The 21,609-nt window shown below is 36.5% G+C and overlaps 1 protein-coding gene and 1 pseudogene across 2 annotated transcripts in view; one reads left to right on the forward strand and one right to left on the reverse strand.

Moving 5' to 3' along the window:
* GABRD (gamma-aminobutyric acid type A receptor subunit delta) overlaps positions 1–21,609 on the forward strand; it is a 583,111-nt gene that overhangs the window by 422,049 nt on the left and 139,453 nt on the right. For both annotated transcript variants that reach the window (XM_044062946.1, XM_044062945.1), the window contains exon 4: positions 11,240–11,460. In XM_044062946.1, coding sequence (XP_043918881.1) covers positions 11,240–11,460 — 221 coding nt within the window. The remainder of the gene's footprint in view (positions 1–11,239; positions 11,461–21,609) is intronic.
* LOC122794727 overlaps positions 12,485–21,609 on the reverse strand; it is a 46,912-nt pseudogene continuing 37,787 nt past the window's right edge.

The following is a 21,609-nucleotide window of genomic DNA, read 5'->3' on the forward strand; positions in this document are numbered from 1 at the left end:
AAAATGTACAATAAGCTGGTTCATAAGTGTGCACACCCTTAAACTAATACTTTGTTGAAGAACCTTTTGATTTAATTACAGCATTCAGTCTTCTTGGGTAGGAGTCTTTCAGCATGGCACATCTTGACTTGGCAATATTTTCCCACTCTTCCTTGCAAAAGTGCTCCAAATCTGTCAGATTGCAAGGGCATCTCTTGTGCACAGCCCTCTTCAGGTCACCCCACAGATCTTCTATTGGATTTAGGTCTGGGCTCTGGCTGGGCCATTCCAAAACTTTAATTTTCTTCTGGTGAAGCCATTCTTTTGTTGATTTGGATGTATGCTTGGGGTCATTGTCATGTTGAAAGGTGAGAGTCCTCTTCATCTTCAGCTTTCTATTAGACTCCTGAAGGTTTTGGGCCAAAAGTGACTTGTATTTGGAACTGTTCATATTTCCCTCCACCTTGACTAAAGCCTCAGTTCCAGATGAAGAAAAGCAACCCCAAAGCATGATACTGCCAGCACCATGCTTCACCGTAGGGATGGTGTTCTTTTGGTGATGTGAAGTGTTGTTTTTGCGCCAAACTTACCTTTTGGAATTGTGGCCAAAAAACTCAACATTGGTCTCATCAGACCAAAACACATTTTCCCACATGCTTTTGTGAGACTTGATAGATTGTTTTGCAAATTTTAGCCGGGCCTGGATGTTTTTCTGTGTAAGAAAATGCTTCTGTCTTGCAACCCTACCCCATAGTCTAGACATATGGGGAATATGGAAGATTGTTGTCACATGTAGTACACAACCAGTACTTGCCAGAAATTCCTGCAGCTCCTTCAGTGTTGCTGTAGGTCTCTTGGCAGCCTCCCTGACCAGTTTTCGTCTTGTCTTTTCATCAGTTTTGGTGAGACGTTCAGTTATTTGCAGCGTCATTGTTGTCCCATATTTTCTCCACTTTTTGATGACTGTCTTCACTGTGTTCTATGGTATATCCAATGCTGTGGACATTTTTTTGTACCCTTCACTGACTGATACCGTTCAACAGTGAGATCCCTTTAATGCTTTGTAAGCTTTCTGCAAACTATGGGTTTTGCTGTAGTAGGCACCTGAGTAAATGTCAGGAAAATCCTATAGGACAGCTGAACTTTATTTGGGGCTAATCATAATATCTTTAATTGATGGTAGGTGTACCCAAGAATACTGAATGCTGTAATTAAATCAAAAGGTGCTTCAACAAAGTATTAGTTTAAGGGTGCGCACACTTATGCAACCAGCTTATTGTACATTTTTTATTTTTTTATATTTTTCCCCTAACAGATTTGTTTTTCAATTGAATTGTACAATTGTCACATTAAAGGTGGGAAAAGTTTTGAAATGATTTATTGTGGTCTCATTTATTATATCACAAAAACCTGGCATTTTAACAGAGTTTGTGTACACTTTTTATATCCACTGTATATCCCATGCTGGAAAGCGTTTTGCTACATAACAAATTCACACTTCTGATATATATATTTATATATATATATATATATTGATATAGATAGATAGATATAGGTATATAGATAGATAGGTCATACTGACTTCCCTACCACAGGTGCATTTGAATTACAAACTGTATCTGTCAAAGAAAAAAATATCTCCTGCAAAAAATATAATCTATAACTCCAGCACCAGGCAACTTAACAGAGGAATATCAATGCAAAGCCACTATGACCATTGCATATCGCGTTGCTGTTCTGATAAACAAGTCTATAACTAAGCAATATGTATCTATGTTATGGAAAAAGGTCTACATTGTTCCCCTACATAAAGAAGAACTTCAGTTGACATCAAAAACTGTAGACCCATAGCTATTCGGTCTTCAATATCTAAGATTCTATTAAAACACATTCATAGTCAAATATTTACACTCATAACATGTAAACGATATTTTTTTTCTTACATGATATGCTTTTTGTCCATGTTTTAACAGTGAAACAACCTTTCTGACTTTCCTGAACTCAATAAATCAAAAGAGAAATCAAGGCCTATTTGTTGCTGCACTCTTTCTGGATTCATCAAAGCCTTTGGCATTGTCCTTCATCAAGTACTCCTTCACAGATAAAGTAACCTGGATATCAATCAAAGCATAATAAATTGATTTAGTAGTTATTCATAAGCCATATCTCGATATTTTAGGTCCAGATTTATAACAACGCTATCAGATTCATTGCATTTACAGATAATATTATTTTAATTTTATTAAAAGTTCAGGAATCTTTGGAGAATATTTTTAAAATTATAGCTTATATACTGAAAAACACAAGTTACATACTTAATTCTTCTAAAACAAAAATTGTGGTCTTAAAAGAAGGAGACTAAATTAGGTTGAAACTTGCAGTAACAGCTAGACTAGGAATTTTAGGTTGGAATTTCACAGTATTAGATTCACATATAAGGGAGGCACAAACTAAATGTGTATGTGACTAAATGAATATAAAAAGAAATGATTTAATATTTAGTTATTTGTCAGATTAATCATTTTTTGAAACTAAAGATGTACTCTCTCTGGTAATTTGATACAAATAGTGCGTTAGTTTCTTCAACTTATTTATGGCATACTTCATCAAGTACTCCTTCACAGATAAAGTAACCTGGATATCAATCAAAGCATAATAAATTGATTTAGTAGTTATTCATAAGCCATATCTCGATATTTTAGGTCCAGATTTATAACAACGCTATCAGATTAATTGCATTTACAGATAATATTATTTTAATACAATAGAAGGAGGAAGCTACTACATGATAGAGCAAAATCCCAAAAAGGGAAGGCATCTCTGATCAGTATTAGCAAAAAACTACGGGCACTCATAAAATCGTCTAAGGCCAGCTTCGAGAGAAAAATTGCACAGGACACTAAGGATAATCACAAGGCTTTCTTTAGTTATGTTAGGAACCTGGGTGGGAATTCCCAGATATGCTCAGAATTAGTCCAAAATGACAAAAAATACACCGAACCCACAGACATTGCCAACATTCTAGCTGACAGGTTCAGCGCAAACTTCTCCCCCCCTCCCCACCAAAAGGGCAAATATCTATCCCAGCAGAGTGCTGCCCCCCTGACATCATAGATGCTCAGGTAAGAGCTGCCCTCTCCAAAGCAAAAAACACAGCATCAATGGAACCAGACGGTGTCCTGGGCTGCGTCCTACATGAACTCCAAGAAGAGCTAAACCCAAACCTAAAACTACTGTTCAGTCTCAGCCTTACTACAGGATATGTACCCAAAGAGTGGCGTACAGCAACAGTGGTCCCTCTCCACAAAGGTGGTGCCTCAACGGGATCCTGGAAACTATCGCCCCATAAGTCTGACTAGCTTGGTCTGCAAAGCTATTGAAAGGATCATCATGGACCTCATAAGTAAAGATATTGGGGACCTACAGACACTGGATCCTACCCAGTTCGGCTTTGTTAAGGGCAGATCCTGCCTCTTAAACCTGGTTGATTTCTACCAAGGCCATTGACGAGGGGAAGGTGGTCCACACACCCTACCTGGATCTCGCAAAAGCCTTCGATACAATACCCCACTCGGGCATTATAGATAAGCTCACCAGCTTAAATATCAACCCCTATGTCACTAGATGGGTTGCAAACTGGCTCAAGGTCAGAACCCACATGGTTAGAATTGCTGGAGCCATGTCAGACTCCAAACCAGTTACAAGTGGCGTCCCACAAGGCTCAGTCCTGGGACCTCTCTTATTTGGTATATATTTCTCAGAGGTACAGGCCAACACGGAAGGACTGTGGCTGACCAAGTTTGCAGATGACTGCAAACTGGGCGCCATAATTGACACTCCAGCCGACACAAGCATCCTCCAAAAGGGCCTCATAGAAACAGACAACTGGTGCCAGAGCCATGGCCTCAAGCTAAACGCCAAAAGTGTATAGTCATCCCCTTTGGCAAAACAAAGTGCCCACAAATTACCACATAGGTGGTAATCCATTAAGTAGAGAAGAAGTAATTAGGGACCTGGGGACCCAAGTTGATAGCAATCTCTCATTTGACAACCACGTGGCCAAAGTGGTTAGAAAAACATTTTATATAGCCCACCTAATCATGAAGGGATTCACATCTAGATCAGGGGAGGTCATCGTGCCTCTTTACTCATCCCTCATCAGGCCCATAATTGAGTACAATGCCCCTTTTGGGATGTACCTTACCAGACACCTGCAGCAACTGGAAAGACCCCAAAAGTACCTCACCAAGAGGATCAAAGGGCTCAAACAGATGCCATATGCTGTCCGGTTAAAGACATTCCAGCTCTACTCAGTGGCATACCGCCTGCTCAGAGGCGATCTGTGCTTGACGTATAAAGCCATGTCTAACCCGTAATTAATGGACATGCTGCACCTCAGAAAATCCAAATCCCATCGAGCTACGCGCTCGAGAGTCTTGAACCTTAGCACAGAAATAAATAGGACATGCTGGAGGGACAGATTCATAACCCAGAGGCTCCTTTCACTCTGGAATAAAATCCCAGTCCAGGTTATGCAGAGTCCCTCATTGACTCTCTTCAAGAGGAATCTTGATGAGTGGATGGGAGATCGTAGGTTTACCCCAGGTATCACTTCTGTGTCACTGTTAGACAGAGGCACAGTATACTAACCTCGAAAAAGGGCATAGCAAAATTAATTTAAAATGGGTGGTGAAAGTCAAACACACTCTGGCTAGGCTTATAAATGCCCTAGGGCAGATAGCCTAGTATGAACCTATGAAAAGTTCAGGAATCTTTGGAGAATATTTTTAAAATTATAGGTTATATATTGAAAAGCACAAGTTACATACTTAATTCTTCTAAAACAAAAATTGTGGTCTTAAAAGAAGGAGACTAAATTAGGTTGAAACTTGCAGTAACAGCTAGACTAGGAATTTTAGGTTGGAATTTCACAGTATTAGATTCACATATAAGGGAGGCACAAACTAAATGTGTATGTGACTAAATGATGAATATAAAAAGAAATGATTTAATATTTAGTTATTTGTCAGATTAATCATTTTTTGGAACTAAAAATGTACTCTCTCTGGTAATTTGATACAAATAGTGTGTTAGTTTCTTCAACTTATTTATGGCATACTTTAAAAAAATCTGGAAGAAATTTATATGGAAAGGAGGTTCTTTAGGATACCTTGGAATATTTTTCCAAGTTTGAGTATAGAAATTGGAAATGATCCTTTGATATCCCTGGGTGTTCAGTGTTTCATTAATGTTTTTTTGTTTGGTAAAATCTTGAAAAAATACATTTTTTAGTTGTTCTGTGGGTTGTGGCATACATGTTCTTCAATATTTCTGTAAATTATACAAGATAATCCATCAAGGGACATTCACTTATTGGCTATTAAAAATGGTTAAAATATGGTACACATAATCTCACAGATATCATTTCCATGGAAAGCTACTCCATTGGAAGTTTTTGTTCCATTTAATATTATTTCAAATAATTTTCATAAAACAACAGTTAGAGAATTATACAACTTTCTGCATGTAAATTAGAAGCAAATATATTGAGTGAGAAACTCCAAGTCAATACAACTATGTTTATTATAGCAAAAAAAAAAAGAAATATAAGAAATTAGAGTTACTGTTTCAGAATTCTGTAGAAAAAAATCCATTTATTTGGGAAAAAACTTTGGCTAAACCGAATAACCTTACAAGAGTCGCAGATGTTTCTTATGTAATTAAAATATTGGAGGAATGGAATGAAAAATTGTAATGCCATTAAGAATATAAATATTCATAAAACTATACTATAAAGTGTACTTTTAGTCTTTTAGAGACCAAGGGTTTCAACAAAAAAGTTACTATCAATCTTATTGGATCCCATCCAAAATGGGATGGCTGGATAAAACAAAAAAGTGTTGACATGGTTACATTTTACCTGGGGAATGGAAACATTTGGTGGTCATGTCCTAAAATATATACCTGGTGGGAAAAAATTTGTTTATAAAATATCTCTCTAGAAAGGATTCTTATGACAGTTGCATTTTTGTGTAGAATACAAAATGTGTCATGATCTGTAGCTAAGACAGTGGTTTTAGCCAATATGGAAACAAATTATATTACAACACTGGAACCAGCATATTCAAGAAAATTACAGGTTCCCAGTTGTTAAGTGATGGTTTATTTATAATATTATTAAATGAAATGTGAAAGAACTGAATTTGAAATATGATGTGATTGTTTATAAAAAGATTGAAGGTCATGCATTTTTCTCTTTCTCTATGTGATGAGGGTTAGAGGGGAATTGAGATTGATTGCAGCAAATAATTATGTTAAAACATAAAAAATTGCTGAAAATTTGGGATTTCTGAAACTGAGAAATAAATAAAATATCTTAATGTACTAGATGGCATCATAATTACTCATCTATACAGTCCACAAAGGTAGGTGTCCCACAGGGTTTCCCATCAGATCATCGAATGGCCATAACGTTGAACCACATATAGCCGAGATGAAAACATAATTTCTTCACAACATTGAACCGTTTGAATGAAGATCACTGTAGGGAAAAATTCCCATTCACTTCAATGTAAGTACAATCTCAGAGTTGGTATATTTAGGTAGCAGGGGCTGTGGGGGGTGCAGGGGGAGGCGTATTTTTTTTCAGGTTCGATGTTGTGAAGAAACAATGTTTTCACCTCAGCCATATGCATTACAACATTATGGTCATTCGACTATCTGAAGTAGACCCGTCCCACAGCTATTCCTACTGGATCCACTGTTATGCAGCATTTTCATTAAAGATATGTACAAATTTATGAACAATTGTATCCTGCTGGAGTATGTCAATAACTCTACCATAATGTCTTTGATAAAAACACTGACAAAACTTCAAGTAGTCACTTAATAGGGGCTGCACAACCTAGAAAACTACCTAAAAGACTCCAAACTACTGCTAAATCACCCCAAAAATAAACATATTCTCTTTTCATCACAAATACAACATTCCCAAATGGAAAATTTTTAATTCACCACCTTATTAACAATGCCTGTGCCTCAAAAAAAATTCTTCAAGTCATCATAGATAATCAACTAAATGTAGCAATTATATCCTTCCCATAATAGCTGAAACTATCAAGAAACTGGATACTTTGTGTAATATTAAGTTATACCCAACAGAGGATGCTCCATACACAACAGCAACTGCACTCTTAGTGGTAGCACTGCTTTGTATGCCTCATCCATGTTAATTAGTCCACACAAACACCAACTCCATCAGTCAGAGCAAACTTACAGTGTGTTTGCTAAATATACTGCAACCTTCCCTAACAGACCTTATAATGGTCAAGCACTAGAATAATCTTGCTTTCTTACAACTTAAGAGTATTCATTATTTAACACATAAATCTCAAAAGAAAAAAACTGTACAAGGCCTAGACCAGTATTACTGTCCTCCAAAACCTCTAGGACCTGAAAAAAATGCAGACACTTAATGAAATTAAGTAACCCTTCATATCTCACATTGTGCTCCACATATGTGGCTAAATTATGGAACAATACCGCATTAGATAACAAAACTGAAAATAATACAAAACTGTTTATCCAAAAGCTAAAGACTTACTTATTACAGCAACAAAACATATCTGTAAGCCAGAGAATACAAAACAGCCAACACACACACAACTCATTTTTAAGCCATTTTTCAGTCCGATATTCAAAGTTAATAAGGTTTTGTTTTCGTACTACTTATTTAACCACTTTTCAGACTCTAACACATCACATATATTCTCCAGCTGCAACTTCTGTTTACAAGGCTAATGTCCCTCAGTTCATAATACTAACACTGAAAAGTCTTCTTTTCTAACACTACCTCCTCCCACATTACAAAACCAGACTACTAACGCTCAAATATTATGCTGCCTAAGTGATTCAGCAATATATAGTTACTCTTCTCAAACAGCTCTAGCTTTTTTATAAGAAAATGTATTAATATCAGCATTGTATACATTTGGTTATTAGTGTTAATAACAAGTGCGTTTCTTGTTGTTGTTGTTATTCTCATAACCATAGAGCTTTTCTTCTTGGGCCACTGCCCGAAAGAGACTTTTCCTCATGGCTCAGTCACCCTTTCTCACTTAACACACACATATACATATATATATATATATATATATATATATATATATATATATATTTGCCAACAAACAACAGGTGCTTGGTATAACGTGTGCTCGGATTTAAATACAAATCACGCTCCCCAACATCCAGCACCAACAAAATTAGTACACCCAAATGGGTGAATAACTTCAAAAGAAGAAATAAAACATGCTCCAAACAGGAACTAGGCTGAGTGCTACCATGATTTTAATGTCCAGCTCACCAAGAATCCAAATACACAATACACAAACCTAGCTTTCGCCCCCTGACATCATCAGTGTGTATTGTAAAGAGGGAACAGTGACCAATATATGCAGATTACAATCAACTTATCTTAAAGACACAATACAATTAACACTTAGAAGTTAAAAACACAACATACCAGTCATTACCTTGAAAAAAATATATAATATTAGTTAAACTAAACAATCTAACCAACATATATTGTGAACTAAATATAGTTACCAGTGGTCATTTAGACCTGGTTTAAATAATGCTCCTAAATATACTATCCATTTCCTCTCTTTTTGTTAGAATTCTATGTTTACTTATCAATGTTAAATTATCCCCTACAACCTGAGCAATACCCAAAAAAATGAAATGTGCTCCTGTATGTATTTGGATATGTTTGTACAAGGCACTACGTGTTCTTTTGCAATTTATATCGCTGACATGTAATGCTATTCTCTGTCGAAGAGATAAAGAAGTCTGTCCCACATAAAAAGCCATACATTGGCACACCGCCATGTAAATCACCCATTCGCTGCTACAAGTAAAAAAGTATCTAATATCGTAAACCTTAGGTGTATTTATAGACGTAAATGATTTAGTTTTTGAGACCACCTTACAATGGACACAATGTCCACAATATGTACTGCCCAATATTCTACAGGCTTTATTTATCCTGAATTTATCCTGAATTCAAACTGCTGACAGTCTCAGAATATTAACAGTAACTGTTAAGATTGTTGGAGTTTGTGTTTTAGAATTTATAGCATTCATATCAAGAGAGTGGTTATTTTCACATGAGGTAACATTCTAATCAGACTAGTAGTGCCCATAAACTTAACGGTCAGTAAAGCCTTAATGTTCAGATAGTTTAATCAGGTTAACAAAACTTTGTCCAGTACTGCCTTTCTTCAGAGATATTTGTCATAATCTTAGACAGACAACAGTATTTGTTTCTTTTGTTTTCTTTCTCTGTCTCTTTTAGCTTGCTAAATCACAGCCTGTGTAGTGAATTAATTTCACACAACGCAGATACATTCTAATCCTATATCTTATTCTGTTAGTAGTCTCTGCCTTTCATATCACAGTGAACTGGACATTATTTTAAATGCATATTTTTTAAACAAAGCATATGTCTCACAAAGATTATTATTACCTGTTCTCCTTCTCTGCATTTAAATCATCTCCCTACACATCTCTTGTATTATGATTTATTGTCTTATAGGCTAATAGGTTAGTACTAGGCTAAGTGCCCTTGCAGGCCATTTTAACCCTAGCCAGAATTCAGTTTGGTGCTTGGATTTGCCTCTTTCCTTTAGAGTTTAAATTAACCTTACCTATTTATGGAGTATATTTATATTATCTCTAGTGATAATATTTAGGGTCATATCATAGATATTTAGAAAATTCCCATTCTTGGGTTGAATTATTTAGGAGCTGTGTCTCTCCATTAGTAGTGCTGGGGGGTAAATTTCTCATTAAATATCACAGCAGTCTCTGTATGAGATGTTATCTCCTCTGCTAAATGAGCACTGAGTCAAAGGTAGCACACAAAACTTTGATTTTTATAGCATGGCATGACTTGGTTTTCTACAGTTTCAGGTTCACACACACGTGTGTGTACAGGCACACATTGTGTCTGCCTCTAAGGTGTAAAAGTCATAGTAAATATCAAAGTTGCACATTGCTTCCAAGCTGGCATTTTTAATTTTTTTTGCCAGTTGGAAATAAATGATGACATTCCCTTTCTAGATATAAGTGGATATTTAAACACTGTATCTAACATCAGTAATTTAATAACTTCTGACGAAGGGTTCTTTCCAGCCTAGAAATTTGAGTAATTGCAAAACATATGTTTGAGCAATAAAATGCATTTATTACATGACATCTGTGTTCGAGTGTCTGTGTTTTCTGATGTTTCTTAAATTTTTTGTCCTGAATCACTTGGTGAGTATTGCAAGCACTAAAAATTGCTTTGCTGTAGAAGTCACAGACACAGACCTCTCAACTCCTTTATGGACAAAGCCAAAAGTAATGAGGAGACACAGGACCAAAATCAGTGACAAAATTGTAAATATTGCTCTTGTAAACTCCAGAAGTTGTTTGAATAAGAGAATTTGCATTAGTATGCATTTTCTGAAGGATATGAAGTCTGAAATTCAAATGCCTGTCATTGCTTAAGACTTCAGTCTTCAGTGATTTGCCAGAAAACCACAGATTTTACAATGAAAACACCAAAAATATGAGGCAAAAATCAGGACATCCTGAAAAAATTCAGGGCAGTTGAGATGCATGAGACCCATGCATAGCTTCCTTAGTCACTCTTCCAGACCCCCCCCCCAACACAAACACACACACACACACACACACACACACACACACACACACACACACACACACACACACACACACACACAGAAAACACTTCTCACCTGTTTGCACTCACAGACACACTTACTCATTCTCCCACACGTAAACACATTTACAGATGCAGCACACGTTCCTTTGCAAATACTCAAACATTCAGCCAAACACATACACATGCACACACCCACCATGATGTGTCCACAAAAGTCCCTGGCACTTACTTCTAATGCAGTCTCTCCTATTGAAACTAATAAGTGAATGCAAACTTTTGGCTGTGTTAGAAAACACAGCCAGCAAAGGTGACGTATACAACCAGGTGAAAATTTTGAAGTTTCTAACATTTTTACAGTGCAATTTGCAATGAGTCTTGTCAATGTTAGAACAATTTCTGAAGTATTCAGAAAACCTTGAACGAGTCAGTCTGAAAAAAAATGATATAGTGATGTAGATAACAACTATTGTACTGTTACTTTTAAATATCATATTTTTTAACTGAGCGCTTTTTTTTTTTTTTTTTTTTAATTAGGAGTATACTATGACAGTGTTTTTGCGTCAAAGCTGGCGAGACAAAAGACTTTCCTACAACCACACTAACAAAACTTTGGGATTGGACAGTCGCTTTGTGGACAAGCTCTGGCTGCCTGATACGTTTATAGTGAATGCTAAGTCAGCATGGTTTCATGATGTCACAGTAGAAAACAAATTAATTCGACTTCAGCCTGATGGTGTCATTCTGTATAGTATCAGGTAAGGCAGCAAGCTAAATTCAAAATGGGGATCAAGGGTTTGAAAGAGAAATGCCAAGAATAATACATTGTATTAGATATTTCTGTTGCAATTATTTATAATTGTTATTTTTCTGTATGAATATTTTGCAGCTTGCAATAACAGTTTGTTATTTTTTTCTTATGTAAAGTTCAGGATGCCAGTATGTTTTTCATAGTAGTAACAGTATAATACTTGCAAATACATCCTTCTTGGCCGGTCCAGAGCAGCAGCCTATAAACTTGAAATGGCGTCTTACTTTTATATTTTTTAAAATCTTTGTTAGATCCATTATGAATAATCAAGTCTTGTTTAACTGACATGCAATTATTCATCTCTAAAACATTTAAAACCTTAGTAGGTCACTGCTCAAAACAGTAAGGTCATAAAACTTTTTTTTGCAGCATGCTTTTCCCTGCACCACCTGACTTTAGATAAGCCCCTTCACACCTGCACTTTATTTATAAAGCCCTCACACTCCTGCACTGTGCATATATATATATATATATATATATATATATATATATATATATATATATATATATACATATAGGGTCTATATTAGAACACCGAACTTTCAAAATTTTGAGTGTTCTAATATTGAACCCTATGAATCGAAAATTTAAAACATCGAACATCCTAGGGAAAAAAATTGCTGTTCCAAAACACATACACTCAACAAAAGTACACCAAACAAACAGCAATCCACATACACATACACCTAAACTCTTACATCTAACCGTACACTAAACTATATATACACCACTAACTATCCACTTACCTTAACCCAAACCCTAACCCTAAGGTCCGTCACTATCGCACAGTCACCTCACCCGCTTGACACATAAACTAGGAAAGGCAGCAATCCTTGAACTTCAGATATTTAAATGTTAGAAGGTTACAGGGTGTTTTTCTTGAGTCGCTTTCCCTTCGCTGAGGGTAGATGATGTTGATAGCTGATTACGGGTTCCTGATTAAACCTACTAACAACAGTACAGAAAACATGTTACTGGCTGATGCTGCACTTCTTCCTGTCATTACTGCCATGTTTGGACCTGAGCCTATGTTTACAATTTGTTAAAAATAAAAAGTGGAGCAAAAGGATAATTCCTGTATCTGTGCCTTTTTATGTGGGGGAAACTGGAGAGCAATTGCAGTGTACTGGACAGCAGCCCTGACAGTTGAAGCCTGTATGCACTTTACTGTGAGCTACATGACATACTGGCGGTAAAGTGCATACCTAAACAGTGACATTAGCTTACTTATTTTTTACTGATAACTCTGCCTGAAACAACCTTCAGTGTGAAAGAAAACCCATTGTCTGTCATTGTCACACCATTACCGGTTACATTTCCACATCAGGAAGCAACCATTATTATCGCAAAAATCTGGTTGCGATAATACATAAGTACTGAAATGAGTTTAGATGAAATGAGCTGTCAGTGTTATGATATAGACCATACACACACACACATATACGTATATGTATATATATATATATATATATATATATATATATATATATATACGTATGTATATAAAATGTGTGTGTGTGTGTGTGTGTGTGTGTGTGTGTGTGTGTGTGTGTGTGTGTGAACTCTGGAGGTAGTAGGATCAAAAACAATAATAGAATTTGTTGTTCATTTGATGTACAGTACGAGTTGAGCATTTATTTGAACTGGTAAACACCTGGGTTCAGCCAAAGACCCAGGTCATCAGCTATGCAGAGAATAAAGCAGATGACAACCTGACATCTTTCTTCTGGGAGACAGTGTGGGTTAATGCCACTTTAAGAACAGTAGATGCTACACTTCCACCCTGACGGGAAAGAATGGAATAAAAATAATTATGCATATTGGATATGGACTTCATTTTTAAGTCAAGGCATAATTAAACTAAATAATATTAATGTTCCTTCAGTCTTTGATGTTTGCCAGGAGTGCTGTTCTCAGCTTCCACAGTGTACCCAGAATTGCCTCCTTCTGGTGCTCATGGTTACATACATTTGGACTTTTTTTTAATTAACCCATTTGTATCTTCTTCTACTGGAACTGTCTGGGTGCCCTTGTTCCATATTGCTCTAACTTCTGCTTGCATGTTCTGATATTTTATAACTTCTCTCAGTACACAAGATATTAATCACGGGGGCGGAGCCTAGATGGTCAACTGAGAGCAGTGAATTTTGAGAGACTCATAAACTATTATAATAATATAGGAAAATTTTATTATTTTTCAAGTTTAAAATGTCAGAAATCTATAGATAAATTACTAAACTACATAAATATCAATTTTGCTGGAGATATACAAACATTTTCCTGTCAAGTAACTTGGAGATATATTGAGTCACTGAATATGAACAACTCAAGGAATTCTCATCCAGATGCTGCTTTGAAAAAAGAACTGCAATTGATGACATTTACCTTACAGGAGCTATCTTTGAAGATGGATGGCTTTAAAAATGATTTAGAAAACCTCAAATTAAATTCTCAAAAACAGACTGATACTCTTAAGGAACTATTACAATAACACCATACAAAAATAACAAATATAGAGACTTCTCTAAATGACATTGAAGGAAGACTCATAGAGGAAGAATTCCAAAAACAAATTCTGCTTGAACAGAATACATGGCTGCGTAACAAAATAGATGACTTAGAAAACAGGGAAAGGAGAAACAACATAAGGATCTTTGGTCTGCCGGAAAACACTGAAGGAGAAGACATTATTTCATTCTTAACAACCTGGATTCCTGAATTTTTAGATTTGAAAGAGGGACTTTGGAATTGAAAGGGCCCATAGACCACTGAGGAAACCTGCTTCTAACTCAACAAATACTCCACCTAGATCCATAGTTATAAAATTTCTTTCATTTCTGGACAAGGAACTAATATTAAAATCTGCTTGAAGAAAATCACCCTTAAAATACAATCAAAGCCTGATAAGGTTTGGCAATGATTATTCTTCCAGAATACTAGAACAAAGGAAAAATGTCTGGCCAATAATAAAACTGTTGAAACAAAACATTAAAGCACAGCTGGCCTTTCCAGCCAAGATAAAAATAATTTTTGCCAATGAGATGAGAACCTTTAATGACTTAGAAGAAGCTACTATATTAATCAAAAACAACAACATAGTGTCTGTCCCAAAAGAAATGGAATGGATGGCCCCTACTCTTAAAAGAATAAAATAAACAAATCCTTGGACTGCTGCTACAAAGAAGAAACAAAAACTGATTCCAAGATACTGTCCCAAAAAAATAACTCTTACAACTACATCTCTCAAAGTATCAACTGATATGGTACATCACTTGCCACCTGTTTTTATTTAAAAAAAGAGGGTTTCTTAACAGTAATGATTTATTCAGAATGTTCAAAGAGTTCAGTAATTCTTCATAAACAAAGGTAGGTCAAGATGGTTTACCATTTACGTTATATATAAGCCAAACAAAGCAACATATAATATAAACATAGAAGTTTCTATTCCCTTACTTGAACTCAATAAATACTTATCTTCATTTTTCATTGTTTTTACTTATAATAATTTAAGTAATTAATTAACTAATTCAACAAGGTACCATTCATCAGAGTTCAGACTCAAATGTAACAAATTAACATCATATATAATAGCAGTAACAGTAGAGTGTTTTAAAAGGAAAATGCTGCCACGGAGACTAATGCGTTCTTCAGTTAAAGTATGATTTAGAAATGTCATGTATATCCTGGTTAAATAATTGTAGCAAGCTCTTAGTACAAATGTCATCATTATTCTGTCTAAATATTGTTAATATCAATTATAGCAGGTATCACAGCTACGAGTGCTGTTTGATCAGTCCTGATATGGTGTGCATGGATGCAGCTGTGTCTGGCAGCTAGTACAAATGTCATTATTATTCTGTCTAAACATAATTAATATCAGTTATGGCAGGTATCATAGCTTCGAGTGCTGTTTGATCAATTCTGATATTGTGTGCATGGATGCAGCTGTGTCTGGCAGCTAGTACAAATGTCATTATTATTCTGTCTAAACATAGTTAATATCAATTATGGGATGGAGTGCAGTTTGATTAAGCCTGACATGATGAGTGTGGATGCAGCTGTGTCTGGCAGCTGATGTATTTTGCCATTTTCATCTCTGGGAAGCTGTGGGTTGCGGCTTGTGATCAAGGTTTACTGATGTTTGTGTATTAGGAAGAGACATTTGGTGTTTTAGCCTGGATCCAGGGGAAGGGGTGGATAAAACTGTGATTTGGGATATTTTGGCCGGGAATACTTTATTTATACATCTGCTGAGTGAGAGGTGGGAAGGCTGAAAGAATGTGTTCTCTTGTTGTGGCGGCTTGTTGGGAGTTTTTTTTTTTTTTAATCTGTTTGCTCTCACTTCTTTTCCTGGCTGCTGCCTCACTGAAAGGGAGGGAATTTAGGCTTGAAGTTGCAGTGGAGTGAAGCTTTGCTTCATGTGCATCGCGAGCCTCTGGTATGCAGTACACAGACACACTAACAGAAACAGATGCTCCCAGGGTGCTATGGTAATGGAGACTGAGTGATGATAATGCTTAACGGCTCTCAGGAGCCTCAGAGATGATTCTCGGCAATGTTTTTGGTTTAAAATATATATATATATATATATATATATATATATATATATATATATATATATATAAAAGGGCTGTTTTAAACCACATGTACACATATTGATGGTCTCCCAACACTTCGTTTAGCTCATTAAGTTGATTCTTGATAAAAATAAATAAATAAACGCAATTTTATATTTAAAATGTGTTTTGGTCCAAACACATTAAGGACTTACATAAGAGTGGAAGTCTGACTTATTGTGAAAGACTAAGAGCACTTGGTCTTATGCAGAGCCCTTTGTAGTGGTCTGGGATGTGAGCTTGCTCGGACGTGTTGGGCATATGGGGATAGCTGATTCTAGGGGTGTTTGGGGTCACTCGAAAGTGCTAGAGAGTCATCAGATTTCCTTTGTGGAAATATCTGTGGGAATGGAAGGTGTGTTGAGTGGTTCACTGGCAGAGTGGCCACTGCATGGAACAGGCTGGTAAAATGGAACAGGACAAATATTGGTTTGGATATTTTAAGAACAGCCTGGGAACACACATCATGAACAACTGAATGGTATTCTGGCAAAACTGGATGGGTGTTGTTTCCCATGCTTGAAGTACTGATATGTGTGCATATAAGGATGGAAATATAGTTATAACAAATAAGAAACTAGAAGAGTCTCATAATTTAAAGTCTATGGACTGTATAAACATCCTTGGAAGGAGCTATTGATAAGAATAAGCATTACAGCTTGTGGTCTGTCAAATGACTAAGCAACAGCCAAAAAAAACACACACATAATAGTTATGTAATGTATGGTTTTAGTAAATCTTGACATAAAATATATAATCGTCATACAAGATGAAGCAGTCTGCTGACTTTAGATATTAAAAACAGGATTTAATAACATGGGCTTGTGTTCAATAACACTAATGTCTTAACTTGTCTTAAATGAGATACACTACATTGAACATCAAGGGGAAGCATGATCATCATCTTCTTTCGGCTGTTCCCGTTAGGGGTCGCCACAGCGGATCACTTGTTTCCATTTCTTCCTGTCCTCTGCATCTTGCTCTGTCACACCAACCACCTGCATGTCCTCTCTTACCACATCCATAAACCTTATCTTAGGCCTTCCTCTTTTCCTGTTACCTGGTAGCTTCATCCTTAGCATCTTTTTCCCAATATACTCAGCATCCCTCCTCAGCACATGTCCAAACCAGTGTAATCTTGCCTCTCTGGCTTTGTCTCCAAACCTTCCAACCTGGGCTGACCCTGTAATATACTTATTCCTAATCCTGTCCAACCTCGTCATACCTAGTGCAAATCTTAACATCTTTAACTCTGCCACATCCAGCTCAAACTCCTGCCTTTTTCTCAATGCCACTGTCTCCAACCCATATAACATAGCTGGTCTCACTACCCGCTTGTAGACCTTCCCTTTCACTCTTACAGGTACTCGTCTGTCACAAATCACTCCTGACAATCTTCTCCACCCACTCCATCCTGCCTGTACTCTCTCCTTCACCTCTCTTCCACACTCACCGTTACTCTGAACTATTGACCCCAAGTATTTAAACTCATCCACCTTCGCCACCTCTACTCCTTGTATCCTCACCATTCCTCTATCCTCCCTCTCATTCACACAAATATATTCTGTCTTAGTCCTGCTGACCTTCATTCCTCTTCTCTCTAGAGCATATCTCCATCTCTCCAGGGTCTCCTCCACCTGTTCCCTACTCTCACTACAGATCACAATGTCATCTGCAAACATCATAGTCCACAGGGACTCCTGTCTGATGTCGTCTGTCAACCTGTCCATCACCATTGCAAATAAGAAAGGGCTCAGAGTTGATCCTTGATGTAACCCCACCTCCACCTTAAACGCATCCGTCACTCCCACCGCAGACCTCACCGCTGTCACACTACCCTTGTACATATCCTGTACCCCTCTTACATACTTCTCTGACACTCCTGACTTCCTCATACAATACCACAAGTCCTCTCTAGGCACCCTGTCATATGCTTTCTCTAAGTCTACAAAAACACAATGCAACTCCTTCTGACATTCTCTGTACTTCTCCATCAACACTCTCAGAGCAAACATCGCATCTGTAGTGCTCTTTCCCAGCATGAAACCATACTGCTGATCACTAATCATCACGTCCCTTCATAACCTAGCTTCCACTACTCTTTCCCATAACTTCATGCTGTGACTGATCAATTTAATCCCTCTGTAGTTACTACAGCTCTGCACATCACCCTTATTCTTAAAAATCGGTACCAAAACACTTTTTCTCCATTCCTCAGGCATCCTCTCACTTTCTAAGATTTCATTAAACAATCTGGTTAAAAACTCCACTGCCATTTCACCTAAACACCTCCATGCTTCCACAGGTATGTCATCTGGGCCAACAGCCTTTCCATTCTTCATTCTCTTCATAGCTATCCTTACTTTCTCCTTGCTAATCCATTGTACTTCATGATTCACTGTCCCTACATCATCCAACCTTCTCTCCCTCTCATTCTCTTCATTCATCAACCCCTCAGAGTACTCTTTCCATCTCCTCAACACACTCTCCTCGCTTGTAAGTATATTTCCCTCATTATCCTTTATCACCTTTACCTGCTGCACATCTTTCCTAGCTCAGTCCCTCTGTCTAGCCAATCAGTACAGGTCCTTTTCTCCCTCCTTAGTGTCCAACCTTTCATACAACTCTTCATATGCCTTATCCTTAGCCTTCGCCACCTCTCTCTTTGCCATGCACCTCATCTCCTTATACTCCTGTCTACTTTCTTCAGCATGATGATTTTCTTATATAAGTAAATATGCATAACAAGTCATTAGCTGGATCTCTTTGTGGTCTAGGGCCAGGTGGACCTCTTTAGTTTCGAGGTTTGTATCTTCGGTACATATTTGGTCTCATAGGTCTAGCACCCACTTCGCCACTGCCACCTGTATCAGCACCCTCTAAAACTTCAACCTGAGAAGGGGGGTTGGAGTATGGTGGATGACGGCCATAGGGTCTATGCATATAATAAGGTGGTGGTTAACGTCTCCTGTGATAAGGCCCTGTTGAGCTTGGCCATCCCCTTCTTGTGCACTCTCTGTGCCTTCACTTTTATCTCCACCTTCTGTATTCTGGTAGTTCTGCTGGTAGTTGTGTGGAGGTCCCCTACAATGAGGGTAGTGCCTATATTGGTTACGGTCTGCAACATACTTGCTTCCTTGTACTGGAATTCCACCAGGCCTAGTAACATTCGCTGCCTCTGCACCCTTTTCCCCTTCGACAACATAAAACTGTACAGTTTCTACATCCCCTACACTGCAAAGGTATTTTCTTGGGTTATTCTTCTTAATGGCAGTCTGATGAACAAACACATCTTCTTTAGTATCATTCCTGTTTATGTATCCATAGCCGTTCCTCACATTGAACCATTTCACTGTCCCCAAGACCTTTGTTGCAATGACTTTCTTCTCCCCCATGGCAATGACAATGCCGTTACCCGGTGCTGGGCTGGCCTTTCCCTCGCTGCTGGCAGTGGCGGTTGATGGCTGTGGCTGGGTCTCAGCCTTACTGCTAATGTTCAGTGATGGTGACTCGGTCCGGCTTGGCTCGTTGTAATTCCTTTAACTTGAATTGTAGTTTTTGTAACCCATTCTTCTCCATATATAATACTTAAGTGGTTACCAAGGTAACTAATGTTTATGCATGGCATCAAAATGACAAAGTTGTTCAAGAGAAACAATAAAAGCTTGAACTTGAAATGTTACAGAATGTAACAATCATATTCTGAACAAATAGTATTTAATTGACAATAGACACTCAATTTAATAACATGGGCTTGTGTATAATACTACTGTTGTAACTTGTCATAAATGACATACACTATACTGAACATCAAGGGGAAGCATAATGATTTTCTGATATAAGTAAATATGCATAACAAGTCATATAATTGCTTTAACTTGAATTGTGGTTTTGTAACCCATCTTGATCATACATAATACTTAATCTGTTACCAAGGTAACTAATGTTTTATACATAACATCAAACTGATAAAGTTGTTCAAGGGAAACAATAGAAGCCTGAACTGGGAATGTCACAGAATGTAACAATCACATTCTGAACAAATAGTATTACATTGACAGTAATCACTCAGTTTAACATTTGCTGATTATACAAAATAGAATATTGCCATTTAAATCTAAAAACTTTCAGTATATGCCATAAAATGGCAATTTATGAATATGGAAAGGGAACTTATAATCATTAATCACAATAAGTGAATTTGCTGTTTTTAACCTATACTTTCACTCATTTTATAATAAAAAATGACAGATATGAAAATCCTTATGTGTAGGAAATGGAGGGAAAGGGATGCACTGATAATTAAAATGCACATATCAATGTTCACATAAAGCAAACTTGATGCTTTAAGTAAGTTAGCAACAAACAAAGTGATTACTTAAATGCTGGCAAACAACAAAATATAACTTCTGATATATCCAGTAAAATACATTGTATTATAAACATTAGGTATAAATATTATTACCATCTATTTATATTAAGTAATACATTTTGAAAGACTTCATCAATAAGGGTGAATATGTTAAATAACTGTGTGCTATAATCTTTTACTGAGATTTTATATATGATACATCCTACTTTACTATGATTGAATTGCTTGTCATCTATCTTTCATGTAAATATTAATTGCTTATACAATAAGTAGACATTTATATTGTATTAGAATTAGAATTCTGTCTAATCTACAAAAGTACTATATCTGTTCAAAATAATATAAATATTGCTTATTCTTATTACAAATATTCTCCATATGATAATTCAATTTATGGAGCTCAGATGTTCTGGATTGTGAAGGTATGAGTGATAATCTGATAGACTTGGGTTTATCCATCAGATTAGGAATGATTTTCATTCCATAGCTAGTGTGGATCTTAGTTTTGTTAACATTTATTAATTTAAATTTGTTATTTCACAAAAACATTTTTAGTATGCCTGACCAAAACATTACTTTACTGGTAAACACTCAAAGTATAAAACTAATAATTTCCTTTAAAAGCTCAAACATATACTTTATAGTTATCAGAGGAAAATGTTTAATAGTGACAATAAAACAAAAAATACATAGTCTAAATAACCCAAGATGGATTTAACTTTATTATCTTTAAATACCAATGGCTTAAACAATCCTAGCAAAAGATCAGATCTACTGAAATATTTAAAATTCAACAAAGCACAAATTGTCTTCCTTCAAGAAACTCATTTCAAAACAAATGACAATTACGAATGGAATCCTAAGGAATATATGATATTGGCGCAATCCACTTATAAAACAAAGACAGAAGGGGTAACAATTTTATGTAAAACAAATGCGATTAACCCAGAAATCATTTATAAGTATGACGATAAAGAAGGCCTTATGGCATTAGTAATAGTTAAATATAATAACAGAATATGGACCCTAGCCAATCTATACTGATTCCCAGGCATTGGAACAGGAACTGTTAAAAACACTTTCATTTGCAATAATTATAAAGGCAACT

Source organism: Protopterus annectens, chromosome 2.part1 (genome assembly GCF_019279795.1).
Source record: "Protopterus annectens isolate FY-2018-M chromosome 2.part1, PAN1.0, whole genome shotgun sequence".
In the NCBI taxonomy this organism is placed as follows: domain Eukaryota; kingdom Metazoa; phylum Chordata; order Ceratodontiformes; family Protopteridae; genus Protopterus; species Protopterus annectens.